The sequence below is a fragment of the Emydura macquarii genome, unplaced genomic scaffold, assembly GCF_026122565.2.
Source record: "Emydura macquarii macquarii isolate MOO-44397 ecotype Brisbane River unplaced genomic scaffold, CSIRO-AGI_Emac_v2 contig_2897, whole genome shotgun sequence".
Lineage (NCBI taxonomy): Eukaryota > Metazoa > Chordata > Testudines > Chelidae > Emydura > Emydura macquarii.
In genome coordinates, this window is record NW_027133034.1 from 39,602,459 (window position 1) to 39,617,458 (window position 15,000).

A 15,000-nucleotide genomic window follows, 5' to 3' on the forward strand; every position below is an offset into this window, starting at 1 on the left:
AGAGGCATAGCCTAGTAATAAATAGTAAATAAATTTTTAAATACATTATTTAAAAATCAGGATATCTGTCTACCTATCTTGTTTCCTTTACCTTTTTCTATTTAGAAAGGGGGGAAAATGAATGTAAACCTTGCCTCACCTTCAGCAAACACCAGAATCTCACCATCACCTATAAAATCCAAGTTTTGGGTAGCTGTTCCACCAATCACACTCCATTCCACTGTCACCTGTCCCAGGCTGCCTTCTCTTCTATGTATCATAAGCTGTACTTTGGTTTGAGGATGTTCTTCAACTTCCACATACAGATATTTCTCTGTTGCATTGGGACTAACAACGTAAATCACAAACACTCCAAAGGCGTCCCCGTTCATCATTATGACAACTGTGGAGGTATTTGGCTGTCCTATCATTGGCTGGTTTTTTAAGCTGGCTGAGGTGTTCATCAGTTCAACCTTCAAAAGGGATACAGCAAACTTCTCATCCAACTCTGGCAAATTGTCAGGAAGTATGGTAACGGTGAGGTTTGCAAACTCTTCCCCTTCCAGCATTATGGCCCATTGCTTTGTAACTGATTCATAGTCACTGCCAGCAATGGCTTGTCCACCAAAAAGAGAGGACACACTGGTGACATTTTTCTTGTAGGTCCAGAATCCTGAGTTGTTGGTTACTGGGCTGATCCATGATGTCAGCCAAAAGCACAAAGGAATCCCAGAGGCACTAGAGAATGTAAAGGCTAAACATGCTTGTTCTTTTAGGCACTGAATTGCGCAGGCGTGTAGTGGATCACTTGCTATTGAGCCATTAACTTTAGTCCTTGACAGCTGGTCAGGAATCCCTTGCACAGGAGATTCATAGTAAGACAGAATATCCTGGCCTTGTTCTACTGCAAGAGCTATTACATCAACCTCAGAAGTACTGTAGAACACCTGCAGCTGACCAAATCTTCCCTCACTAAAAGGTGTGGTGATAAATAAGAGAGTTGTGTTAACAAGTGAAGACAGTTTTTCTTATATCTGTAGGTCTCTACATTAAGAGTGATCTGAACACAAGTTAGACATTTTCAAAACTGTTCAACCATTTCAGATCATCTAAACACTATTCAAAATGCATCCTCTTTGAAGCTGCTACTAGAATAATTTAGCTGTGGCCCTGTGTGGAAGGCAACTTTGATTATTTATAGCATGGACTATGATTAATCATACATAGCTGCAACAATGTAGATTACTCCCCTTGCAAACTGCTAGCTCTGCTGGCTGGCAAGAGAGAGAAGCCAGTGCTGTCCTGCCCTATCCGCTCTCCTCCCAGTTGTTCACAGGGGGTCATATCAGGGAAGTAATGCCTAGTCTCCCTCCCCTATGCCTGAGCCATAATGTAGATAACTTCTTCACAGCCACATTGAGCATTGCCCTCTTTTATCCTTCTATCTAGCCTCCTAGGAGCAGGGAATGCTCTTGCCCTAAATGTTTATAGGAATTAATAAGCCAAATTAAAAAATGATTCTTTATAAAAGTTTCTGATCAAGAGATATCCTTGATTTAAGCTAAAAGAGCATAAATGTAGGAGGCAAAGATGACTCTGATTGGATCATAGGGTAAACTGTACACAAAGGAAATCAGAACAAAATTTAAAATGAGAAAAATCCCATGGAGTTGAAATCTCAGTAAAGACACAGGGAAATGAATCCTTACATAAAAAACAAACATTAAACAAACCTTCTCTTGACTGTTATGTTTGCCAATGAACTTCTTTCCAGTGGCTCCTGAATTCGGTACAAGGCGTGATGGAAGTAGACTGTACCATAAGGATTATCATTGGCAGGTATTATAATATTTGCCACACCATCTAACCCAATAGTACCTCCATTCGAGGCCTGAGTTAACTGCACATGGATAACCTAAAAAATATAGTTACACTTTCCTTAACAACATTATGTTGTGAAGCCAAAATAAATCAGTTAGGGCTTGGTTTGAACTACTGGCTCCCATTGTCCCATTGACTTCAGTGGGAACTGCTCATCAATAACACCAAGGGATTCATGATACAGCCCTTCATGTTTCTAAAGTGTTTTGATTTAAAGGGATGTGTAAGTGCTAAGTGTTAAACGTAGAACAATACACATTAAAAGACTAACACAGAAGTTTTCTGGATGAGCAGTGTGTTGTGCAGCTTCAGTTGTCACTGAATCAATTTGAATCATGTTTCTATATTCCTATCTACCCCCATTAAAGTTTGGGGAATACCATTTTTGGAAGTCTGTTGGCTTCTCCCTAGTCATTCCAGCATAGTAAGTGAAAAAACTAAAAGTTAGAGTTATTACTATACATGGTATCATAGATAGCATAGCTATAACTACAGAAGGTGGGTGCCATAAGTATATTATCAAGGGACATGAGAAGATATTTTGCCTGAAACACAACACACACTGCTTAAGATACAGTGAAGATTTATTCCTCCCTACTGCTGCTAAGAAGTACAAATGTCATGGACATACTCCTTACCCATAACCAAAATTCATACTAATGTTGCAGTGGAACTGCCTCCTCACACACTGAAATCTAACAGTTCCCATTATAAAACTGGCATTCTCTAGCACTGCAGGTAATTGCTAAATATTCTGTACAATAACCATAACTACCTGTAAAACAAGATCCACACAAGTGACAAGTCTCTACTGTAATACCCCTTTTGACATAGTCTGAATACGCACGGTCGGTTAGAACTTACATGTGGGGTTTTTTGCATGCAAAAAGTTCCATAAGCACAAAAAGCCCTAGAACTATTAATTAAAAAGAGGGAAGATACTCTGAAAGAGTCTAAGCTGTCACAGAGTGCAGAGAGAACTCGTTTTAATAAGGTTCATCATTTATTTTAACATGATGATGGGGTAAACCGAACCAAACAGAAACCTCTCTTTAGCCTCAGATTTATTTTCATTCCTTTATTTTAAAAAAAATGATGAAATACTATATTACTTATGCTCATTACCAGGATAGTTCAGAAGATCTCAAATTTATCACAAAATAGGAAACTTTCAAAACTGTCAGAAATGAAATGTAAATTACTCAAAAAAGGTCCATAGTTAAATTTGAAAGCTCTTTCCCTCTTGCTACACTGTACAATTTTTAGTAACATGTTTGATTATACTGTGATAAGTTCTCTCCCACCACTGCCCCAGCACTATCTTTCTGTAAGTTATATAAAGGTCTATATTCAGCTCTGGTGTAAACTGGTGCGACACCACTGACTTCAGTTTTGCTTTCCCATTGGTTGGATTTAACCACTGCAATTCACCCATTATGTTTAGTTGTTTAGTTTTATTTCCCATACACATTGCAATATAATTCTACAATGTTAAGCTAGATAGTAAATCAGATACAATGCATCTATCATTAATAAACCAAACCTAAGAAAAAGATTACATTGCTTGGATATTCTGATTTATTCAACGATATGTTTGAAATTCTGTTGAATCTTATAGAAGAAGACTATCAGTAACTAGGCTCAAAGAACAAATACTAATTAGTGTATCTGAAAATTGTTTTATTATTTTCCAGAACAGTGTTTTCAGCTTGATTTCCCTTTGTTTGAATAAAATCTCTGTTTCTAACCCATCACTATATCAAACAGAGATGATAAAAATTTCTGGACAATGTCATATCAGAGAGTGTAGTGTGTAAGATGTTCAACTCACCTCTTGGATTTCTGGATCATCATCAGCCAGGATCTCTAACAACAGCATCTGAATTGCTTCCCCAGGGGCAAAGGTAACATTACCTGAGACAACACGCAAGTCACCAGCAGCAAGCTGTCCATTAATGCTGGCAACCCACTGAATGGTAACATTACCGAGTGTCCCAGCATTGCGGAGTATTGGCAAGTTTACCACCACCGAATTGAACTCTGGCTCTTCCACAGTGAGTTCATTGACCTGAAAAACTGAAGAACATGGTAGAGAGACTTATATCCTCATCGCTAATACTGAGGCTTAAAGAGTCAAACAAATTCCACAGTAAAAATGTTTGTTCATTTTACTGAAACCACTTGCAGTATATATACACACTTTGCAGAATTAAACTGCTTTTAAATGTATTTTATGTGATATAAGACTAATTGGTGTTTGTGAAATTGAGGTGCTAAATCTACTAGCTTTGTCTATATATTGTTCAGGTAGGTGATGGGTAAACTCCCACCCAGGACCAGGAAACTTTCACTACAGAGTATTGTTTGCTAAGAACTGGAAGAGAGGGACACTAAGAGCCACTTTTGAACACCTTCCCCAGAAGAGCAACAGAAACAGCACTCAGAAAGACCCAATCTAAATATTTCACACCAAAAAATGTTGTCTCAAAAATGTTTTTTCTCAAATCACAGATTTTTCTCAAAAATTGGGGTTTTTACAATATCCTTTTTAAAAACAAAAAACAAAAACAAAACGGAGAACAAAAATTTTAGCCATTTTTCATTATTTTAGATCACCATTTTTCTTTTCCTCTCTTGCAGTTACAAAATGGAAACAAAAAACAAAGAGAGAGAAGGGGGAAACAGGAAAAAGGCAAAACACAAGGAAAAATCAAAAAATGAATATTTTTGTAGCAAAAATTTTAAATACAAATTTTCATTAAAAATTTCAAATGAGCATAAAAATTGTTCATTTTCAAAACCTGAAGAATGAAAATTACTCTGCGAAACCGAGGGGGAAATTGTGTGGGAAAAATTGAAATCAGTTCTATTCTCAAGGTAGCAGGTGCAGGTGGGAAAAAATTCCACAAAAAATTGTAACTTCCACTGCATATGAGTTTTTCAACTGCCAGTTGGTTTAAACATGATACTGGTTTACTATTTAGTAACACAGGAGACTGGAAGGCTTAAAGGATTAGTGCTGGCACACAGAGTTTTCACTCCTAGGTCACTGGTTTAAATCCATCCCAGGTTTGTAGTCAGGTGTGCTGATCAAAAAATTCAGGATTTCTAACATGCTGGAAATTCTGGACATTTGCTTTTGTCCCAAAAGGGATAAAAACTAGAAATATCAAAGTTTTTCCAAAGAATTTCAAAAATTTCCATTAGCTTATATCAAAACAGTCTCATTTAATGAAACATTTCACTTGGGCTTGGTTCAACATTGAACAGCGTTCAACTAAGCCTCATGATGCTTCATGGGAGCTGTAATTAGGGTGCCTCCTGCACCCATTCTCTCCTCAGGGCCTGGTTCCCTGGCCAGACTGTATTTCTCACAATACACAGTGATGGCTCAGCTAGGAGAGAACCATGGCACATCCTGGCAGATACAGTATATCCATGATATATGTCTAAACAGGTGTGTTAAAGAGGAGAATAGAAACATTCAAATTGGTCCAGTTTACCAAAAGATCCAAATGGGTCATCAGAGCTCTCAATGGTAATGACTGCTTGAGTCAATGCTCCAAGCAAGGCTCCTCCTGTTGTCTGATTCAGCAGCTGCACATGAAAGGTTTCTTCAACCTCAGGGTTGATATCATTAATGATATAAATTGGCACAGCTTTACTGGTTTCCCCTTCTAGTAAGACAACATCTGATGAGGCTACACTGTAGTCTTCACCTGTGCAGAGAAAAACTATGCTGTTACTTCAGGAAATGTTTTAAACACAAGTCCTAAATGCTGTTATTTTACCTTGGTTGCACACAGCGACAAGGAAAGTCCTTTTTCTCCCAACCCAAACAATGCAGTAACTTTGCTTTTCTAGCATCTGGTGGAGTCTGCAGCTTGGACAGCACAGAAATGGTTGAGGCTCAGTTTGGACAAGGTAGAGATTATACTGGTAAATGGGGGAAGCATTTGGAGGGAACGGCTGGTGTTGTCGAACTCCACTGTTGAATGGGATATGCCCACTCTATCAAAATGGTTTCCAGTTTGGGGTTGTGTTTGTATTCCCAGTTGCTCTTGGAGTTCCAGGTGGCACTGGTGATCAGAAGCACCTTTTTCCAAGTGGAGTTAGATAACGGATTACAACCATTTGCTTGATCAGAGTGGCCACACTGTTCAAACTACTGATTCAGCGATTGGATTAGCAGAGTGATTAGATTAGCATCTGATGAGTTGCTGTAACTGGAGCTGCTGCATCCCCATTCCCCACTGCATTATCATGCTTCAGCAGCACTTTGGTCCTCCCTCACCCCACATCCCCAACTCTGGATCATCTAACTCAAATTTAAAGTGACATTTCACTTGAGTTAGAGACTTGTGTGTGTGGACCTCAAATCAGGGGCAACACTCAAGTTATAGCTTGAGCTAATACTGAAGTGAAAACAAGTTCTTAGCAATAACGTAACAGTAATGTTTGCATAAAAGGTGACAATCAACTTAAAAATCAGACATCTGGATGGAATTATTTTCCTTATTATTGTTACAGGTAACACCAGAGATACTGTAGCTGAAAGAGAGTAAAGAGAACATTTTCTCTAATGTTTCACTTTGTTTGTCTTGTTTTCTTTGTTTAATGGGATTATTCTTGTGCATAAATGTTTGCAAGATTAAGGTCCAAGTTAAAACGTTTCCATTGTCTATGTGGATTTTTCAGACAACATCAGGAGAGACATATATGTTTTTTAAAATAGGAAAATGTGGAGATATATATATATAAAAATGGGAAGTGGATCTTAATCATGAAACTATTTTAACACATTTATTTAATTTGGCTCTACTCTAAGATGACAATGCCTCTTTCATAAAGCAGATGTGTATTACTGACAGTCATGTAAATCATATATCCTTTAATATTTCTTTAATAATTGCTATTAACTAAAATTTTATTTATTTCTGCTGGCATACAACACAAGACCTATGTTCTTTAGTACTAAGCCAAACCAGTAAACTTCTCATTACACCTGTTGATGTTCCTTGCTAGAGTGTACATTGTATATATTTGATTCCAGCCTTGACACAGTATGTGTATTTTTACAATTCTCTTTTCTTACCAGCTGTTGCAGTTATTGGCACAGCTTTAAACTTCACAGAAACATCTGCAAAAATTCCCCCAGTTCTGGTCACATTGATGATTGGTCCAATGTAGTTTTCAGCAACTCTCACAGTTGTTGCTGAGAGCTGAAGTGTTCCAAAAGCATCATCATTGGCATTGATAATTATATGAGCTACTGTATCACCCTTGGGTCCAAGGCGAGGAGAATTCATGACTGAAATACAACAGGAACTTAGTGAGAGATAGTTTGGGATCCTTATCTTATAACTGCAGGAGTCCTTAGAGACTTAATTGGGTTTCATGGCATCTTATCAGTTACCACCAGTTTTCAACAAAACTAGTTTAATGAAAATATTCATAGTTGGTCAGAGGGTACACTTCACAACCTCACTAAAAGTTTTTAGACGGTTTATGGGAAAATACAATACAACAATAAATCCAGAACTGTACAGCTTGATAGCATGCTGCAGGAGTTTTCTATCTTCTATCTTTCTATCTTCTGAAGTGGTATACATGAGCAGCCTATTTCTCAAAAAGGTGGGACAGTGCCAAATCATTAGTTATTCATTCATTTCTTTATAGGGTCAGTAGCAATCACATTACAGTCTCAATTAGAGTATTATTTCTGTGGTTCCTATGATAAAAATATACATGACAGTTCACTCTCCTCACAGAGATACATTTGAAGCTTCCCTGATTATCAAGAATGAGCAGGAGAGTTAATTAGACAAGGTTGGGAACTCTGAAGTGTAAATCAGTCTACAGTCTCCCAAATAATGGCTGATCAGCATGCATTTTCTCTATTAAAAAGAAACATGCACATTTTTATGAAGTAGCGAAGTATAAGAACAGTATGCAATATAATCTCTAATCAGTCATTTCACAATGCTATGGTTCTCAAGAATAATCAGATTGATCACAGATCCTAGTACACACAGCTAACCTTGTAATTTACATGGCCAGAGAGGCCTCAGTTAAAATAATACAAAAGGAACAAGAAATACAATCATGTTATTTTCAATGACATCCTGACATAGGAATATTTTAAGATAATTCACAGCCAGAACACCAAACAGAACACAGAGATCTCTTAAACAAATACATTTTGGAGTAGGAAAGCAATCTATAATTTTATCTGTTAAATTTTACTGCAGTAAGGTTACCGAGTCTCTAAAATGCATGCAGTTAGTGTCTAAAGCACTTACTTGGTCTATCCTGTACACTTTCCAGCAAAGCAATACTGAGTAGTTCCACAAACACAGATTCTGACCTCTCTGGATCCTTATCATCCAAAATAGGAAGAGTTATGCTAGCCTCACTTTTATTGACTCTGAAGATCACAGATCCAGAAATGGGTATATAGTCTCTTCCCTGTGTTGCTCTGGCAACATTTGATTTCAGATAGGGTGACTTTTCATCATCGCCCAGGGTTCTGTATGTTACCATGACTGTACCCAAGAGACCATTTAATCGTACTATTGTTAGGGTGATGTTTTTGGTTTCTTCCTCAACTTTGATTGGTCTGGTTTTCTCAGAAAAGATGAAAAGTCCATATGGATCATCATTAGCTAGAACTGTTAATGTAGCATTAGTATGAATTCCAAGATGACCACTCGAAACATTGATGATTAAAACAGAAAACATCTTATCCAGTTCAGGATACTCATCAGGTGAGACTTGCACTGTTATATTTGCTCTTCTTTGCCCTATGTCAAAAGTCACATTGCCATAGGTAGAAATCAGATCTTCCGTTGGATCACAAACTATGATCCAGTGCAAAGTGACACGGGACAAGGCCCCCTGATTTCTGACAACCTAAAGGGCAAAATATGAAAATGTAAATATTTTTGTACTCTAAAAGGGAGGAAAAAGGATATTTCTGACACAAAATCGCATTCTCAGTCTATTGAAAGAGTTGCAAAACTGTAACATGATGGGTTAAATGTGAACACGTATTGCAAATCCACAACCATTACTGCCTCCACTAGGATGTATTCCCATTTTCTGTATTTGTCACTCTCTCTTTTAATATTTATGTAAGAAATTAATTTGTACCATCAACAATTCTGTTTCTTTAATAAGCGATTTAAGTGGTTAGATGAAATTTTATTTTTAAAATATCTGTTAACTGATATCAATTTATTCCACTGCACTTGGATTATTACATTACATTAAACTTGTTGGATTATAAATTTGACTTTATAAATCAGAGCCAGTAATCTATTAACTGAGCATTGTGAAAAGGATGTATGGTTTGTTCAAGTTACAAGTCCACAACCCTGTGATAAAGGATCACAGAAACCTTAATGAAAGAAACAACAGAAGAGGATTGTGTAGCAACAGATGAACAGCAAAGTGTAGTGACCTGCATCACAATTACACTCTCTCCATCTTCAGGTTCTGTCCCATTGACTGAAAGCGACTCAGTGCTGAACTCAAACACACCATGAGCATCATCAGAGGCATCGATGGTCACTGTGATGTGGGATGCTATTCCCAGGCTGGCTGTAGGTACAAATTCCAACAAAACTGAATTAGTTTTTCCACTATCTTCAGTTACACCAAAGCAAAAGCCAAAAGAAGTTTACTATGGGAACAATGAATAGAATATTTTCTGCTTGAAGGATTCCTAATTGGAGGTAAACTCTGTACCTAAGTCGTTTATGCTCACAGAAGAGTTTGCTCAGGTTTATGTCTCCTTCCATTAACAAATCCAGATTAATGGATATGCATTACAAAATTCAATGCAATTAAACCTGGATTTGATAACACATTTGTTTTAGTCAGTCTTACTTTTTTCCAATTATAAAGGCAAAGAATGAGATTTTTCAGTCAATTAGGGGATTTAGACACAAAACTCACTAAATTAATGGAGTTGTGTCTAAATCGCCTAGTCATCTTTGAAAATATTTCATGATGTTTTCATGTGCATACTCACAAAGACCTTCTTTCTATTTTCTGGACAACAAATTTTATGAAGATAGTATTCTGGTTCTAAAATTATAGGAGACTATTAGGACCCAGTTGCAAAACTGTATGCATAAAATCACACAGCTAACTTGCATGAACAGTTCTGACAATTGTGCACAGAACTCAGATCTAAACATGCAAAAGGACATTTTTACATCTAACTGGACATGGGTGTGCACTAATGACCCAATGTGCATGGCCAACTATGGAAGTTGCATGTGCAAGTTAAACATGCAATTGTATGCATAACAATGGTTGCATACTTTTAAAAATCATTCCTTTATTGGCTTGAATAGGAATGTTTAAAAAGTGATAGTTAAAAAAAACCCATACGTCAATATGGAATTATCTCTAGTTTCAATACTGCAGTGCTGGCAACCCGTTCTGATGGAACGCTGCAGTAAACGATAAAGCCTATCCTGAGGGAGAAAGGGACAAGTGTGACTGAGAACTGAGGGAGCAGGGTTCTGAAGCAATAACAGAGTGCAAGTAGTAAAGACTTAAAGGGAAGGTGTCATCACAGAGGGATTTGGGAAAGAAGGGGGAAGAAACAGAATTCTGATCCTATACAAAGCCAGTACTCAGAGCATCTGAGAAATGCTTTCACAGCAAGGATGAGAAAATAAATCCTAAGTACAACAGGGTGCCTCATTAAATGTGAAACAAAACACACACACACACACACACACACACACACACTTATTTCAATGTATCTGTATTTGGGGGTGAGGGGGATTCAAAACCAGAGATGACTAAAGTGGTTTGAACATTTGGCTCCCAAGATTTCTGGCTATTTCAGCTTCTAGTAGTCAGGCTGGAAATTCTCCAAGAAGAGACCCTACTTTGTTTACTATATTTCTACGCTTCTGCTTCTGGCCAGAACCAGGCAATGCAGACATACATACACATGTATGCTAGCTTGGTTTCATTTTGTGGTTCAAATTATTTCTTTTTTGTAAAGTTTGAACATAAGTCATGCCAGGCAAGAGTCAAAATATCAAATCAGGGTAATTTTTTAATTATCTTCAACTTAACAGATTTTCTTCATATTTTGCTTGTTAGAGCAAATGCAATATTAGAGCAACGTTCAGCCAAACCAATTTTCCAAGTCAAATTTATAAAGGAACAGAACAAAGGGTTTTAACTATATAGAAGCTCCTACTTTCTACAGAATAAATAATTACATTGATTGTCACTGAAATTCAGTTTATATTTAAATGCACAGAGAGGGAGAGTGACAGAGAATTCAGTCATAACCAATCCAAATGAATCAATAGTAAAAAAAAATCACAGGGCTAAGGTGAGAAATTTTAGTAATCAATTAAAAGGTAAGGAATAGACCATGATGCTTACCATGTTGATGGACAGCAGGAAGGAAGAACTCCAGCTCCCCGTCACCACTACCACTGCCATCATTTCTAAAGAGTTCAGCAACTTCAAGAGGACACACACAGACACACAATACACATATATACATTTATAACACAGAGAAGACAGATAGCACTTAAAACATTTTTGGACAAAAGGGAAAAATAGGGGAATATTCTTGCAAGGCATCCAATTTGGCTTTGAAAACATACATATTCTCTGATCAAAGCCAGAAACAGCATACAGAACACATTCATTTTATTTATTTTAAATGATCAAATGGAAGGTAATTATGAGGAAATCAATTTTGACAATTAGCCATTAGGGGTTTGACACTTGATAAGAGCTACTGTGCAATGGTGCATAGTGTTTTAGTTGGTAGAACATGAAGGAAGTCTGTAAGACAGGACTTCAAGCTATAAACAAAAAGGAATTATACAAAGTGTGGTGTAGGTCTATAGTTGGGAGCTGAGAAGTAAAATTAAAAATGGATAGAATGAAATGAGTACATGACTGACTAGTTGCTACTGTTTCTTCAGAGAGTATTTTTGTGCTGTAAACAAAGGGACAAAAGTGAGGGAGAATTTAGGGGCAAATCTATGGAGATTTTCTTCAGAAAGTTAAGGAATTGTGCAGGAAGTTCTTCAGTAGCTATACAGTTTTTTTGGGGTGGTGGTGATTTTGGATGCATGCATTCAGAAATATTGGAGGGAGAACAAAGGGGTTTGTACTAGAAGGCACTACTGAAGCTCTAAATTAAGGTTAGCTGAAAATCTTCTGAAAAAACTTTTTTGATAAAAGAAATTTGGTTGTTGGCTAGAGTTTTTTCATGGTGCATCATGGGAGGTTTAGGTTCATACAGGGAGCTTTCTTCATAGAACAAAATGAGAGCATAAAGGCATCCAAACTACAACCCCCATAAATCACTGCAACAGCATTTTGAATAAATATTTTTGGGTTTTGGCTGAAGTTATCACAGTTTTTGATTTTTCAGTGAAAAGTCATTATTTTTCATACCAGCTTTAGTCTAAACTCCTCCACTCCTCAAGCACCATCTCTAGAAAGCAAAGATGCGTCAGAAATGGAGGTCTGTGGATGGTCAGATGGAGGGAGCACAGGAATTTGGAGCTAATTTGGGCAAGCACCTTCTGGCACAAGTTTCCTTAAGCTTCTCACAGATCCTTCAGTTTATCAAGCAATTGCCCATCAAGTGGCTCCAGCAGCAGAGCCCCTTAAGCCCACCATGTAGCCTTTTACTGCTATAACTAATTTGAATAAACTATGGGCCAGATTAATCTCTTGTGTAATTTCTCTACCTTTAATTAGGTGACAGAAGGGATTCCTTTGTCTTTTAACATTAATTATTTTAAATGTATTTTTTAAATTGTTGAACTGAGATAGATGAATTTACAGGTATCTGTTAATGGTTTTTTTTTGTTTTTTTTTTAATAATTCTAATTCTCATCATCAAGCAAAAAGCAATACTAAAAGAAAATAAAAAAGCAGTTATATAGGTGACAATGTACAGCAATAATCCAGTTATTTAACACCATTCACCCAGTCCAAGTTCCTCTGATGCATGGCTGTTTTCTGCAATAATTAATGAGTTAACTCAAGATTTACTAAAGAGAATTAGAGCGAAGTCTCTCTTTTTGAAAAAAAATTCCAACCACATAAGATTAACTTTCTTAGCAGGATCTAAGTATTATAAGCCCTCCGTAACTAAAATAGGTTGTGCATTTGTAGGCAAAGAGCTGATGTATGAAACTTACCTCCTCCCTCTGGGTTCAGTAGCTCAACTTGAAAAGCTTTTTCCAGTTCAGGGATAGAATTATCTGTGATGTTAACAGTAATATACTTGTATCTTTCTCCTGGCTGAAATTCCAAGGTGCCTGCAATACTCTGAAATATTAAAATATTCTTTACGCTTTTGTTTAAGTCTATTCAATGTGGCAAAAAGACACTTCCATTCTGCTACTGGAAAAAATTACTATTTATACAACCAAATATTTTTTTCTCTCTGTCTGCATCTTAAGCTACTCAAAATTCTCTTGCACCTTCATTATAAGAGAGTTTGACTCAAAATTCAAAGTTGTGAGGACTAAATGCACTTCCGTGTGTATTCAATGTAGGCAAGTAAATTCAGACATATTCATGTAAATTGGGTTTTCACATAGGCACACTTATCTGTGTGAACTAGAGTTGGGCAAAATGCAATTTCAGTTGACCTGAAACTATCTGCACATTTGTATCCAGATTGTTTCAACCAAACCACAAAATTGAATGTTTCAGAAGTGTTGAAATGAAAAGTTTTGTTCCAATATGACTCAAAATTTTTCATTTCAATTTCAAGCATTTTAAGAAAAGCAAAGGAGGACTAGATTCACAAAACAGCTCATGGAAGAGAAAGAGGTAGTAGTACTGCCTTCCTTATAACTTTTGGCCTTCTGATTGGGACACACTCATGGGAGGTGGAAGATCTGGGTTCAATCCCTCTGTTGTGGAGAAGGGATTTGAACTTAGATCTCCCACATTTCAGAAGAATGCCCTAGCCACTGGACTCTGGGATATTATGGGATAGGTCTTTCTTAATCTCACCTATTGGAGCTGTTCTACTTTTTATAAATAATTAAACACTCATTGGATTGGGAACTTGAACTTGGGTCTCCCACCTCCTAAGTGAATGCCCTAACTATCAGGCTATCGAATGACAGTTCTAGTGTAAATGCAGAGCAAACCTGTATGTGAGCATCAGTGGGTTTGTATGCCTCCACTGAATATGTACAAGAGTGCACTCCCTCCCAGGCTTGCATCTCTTTAATTAATCAGATCTTAGAGTGACACCCAAAGATTAGCATATATCACTTTAGTCTGCTCCATTAGGGTAACTCAAATGTATGTTAAACTCAAATTGTCACTCCTGGCAGCAGGAGTTGGGAGCATCCTGGAGGTAAATTATCTTAGCCTCTATACTACAACAATAACCAACATCTACCCAAGACAAGAGAAGTCTTAAAATTAAAGAGTTTGCCAAAAATTCTAGGAAAATCTAAGCTGCAATTACAGAAAGAATCGAATGATCACATGACGACACTGGAATATTTGTTGTTGTTTTTGTACAAAACATGTTCTAACTCGAACATTCACCATGCTCACGAGTGTGATCAGTAGGAGAACTGTGAAGTGATTTGTTTAATATGACTTTATGAATATTAAAAAAACCCAAGAACGAATGGAAAGAAAACTCTAATACATGAGACACACAAGTCTAACTAAATTTGCAGATAAGCATAATTTATTTTTCAGTCTGTTCCACATACCTGATAGTCTTCAGGACTGAATGCTGTCAGTGACACTGTTTTGTATTGAACCATAACATTTCCAAGGAGACCCTGTGCACGAACTACCAGTAGCCTGATGTGTCCAATTTCCTCCTTAACAGTAATATGGGGCTCTGTGGTTGCTGGGAGAATCATTTTATCACTGGGCCTAGGAGGAAGCCCCACAGAGAACTGCAGCAAACCTGAGAGATGAAAGAAACAACAATTTACACTTTTACCACACCTAGAAAAACTCTTCTATAATTTGTTGTAAGACATTTAACATTATTAGGCAGGGTCTAAAATTAAACATCTGAGTACAAACATGCGCTCCAATCATGCAATTTTAAGCATCTCCCAGGAAGTGCTGTGTACCCTTATCTCC

At 37.1% G+C, this 15,000-nt stretch overlaps 1 protein-coding gene across 1 annotated transcript in view; it reads right to left on the bottom strand.

The window, feature by feature from the left end:
• Positions 1 to 15,000, bottom strand: part of ADGRV1 (adhesion G protein-coupled receptor V1) — a 336,348-nt gene that overhangs the window by 263,520 nt on the left and 57,828 nt on the right. Inside the window, exons 24-33 of the mRNA XM_067568750.1 lie at positions 14,616 to 14,818; positions 13,068 to 13,197; positions 11,281 to 11,361; positions 9,323 to 9,462; positions 8,163 to 8,772; positions 6,956 to 7,171; positions 5,364 to 5,579; positions 3,692 to 3,936; positions 1,713 to 1,894; positions 140 to 951 (exon numbers count right to left, since the gene is read on the bottom strand). Coding sequence (XP_067424851.1) covers positions 140 to 951; positions 1,713 to 1,894; positions 3,692 to 3,936; positions 5,364 to 5,579; positions 6,956 to 7,171; positions 8,163 to 8,772; positions 9,323 to 9,462; positions 11,281 to 11,361; positions 13,068 to 13,197; positions 14,616 to 14,818 — 2,835 coding nt within the window. The remainder of the gene's footprint in view (positions 1 to 139; positions 952 to 1,712; positions 1,895 to 3,691; positions 3,937 to 5,363; positions 5,580 to 6,955; positions 7,172 to 8,162; positions 8,773 to 9,322; positions 9,463 to 11,280; positions 11,362 to 13,067; positions 13,198 to 14,615; positions 14,819 to 15,000) is intronic.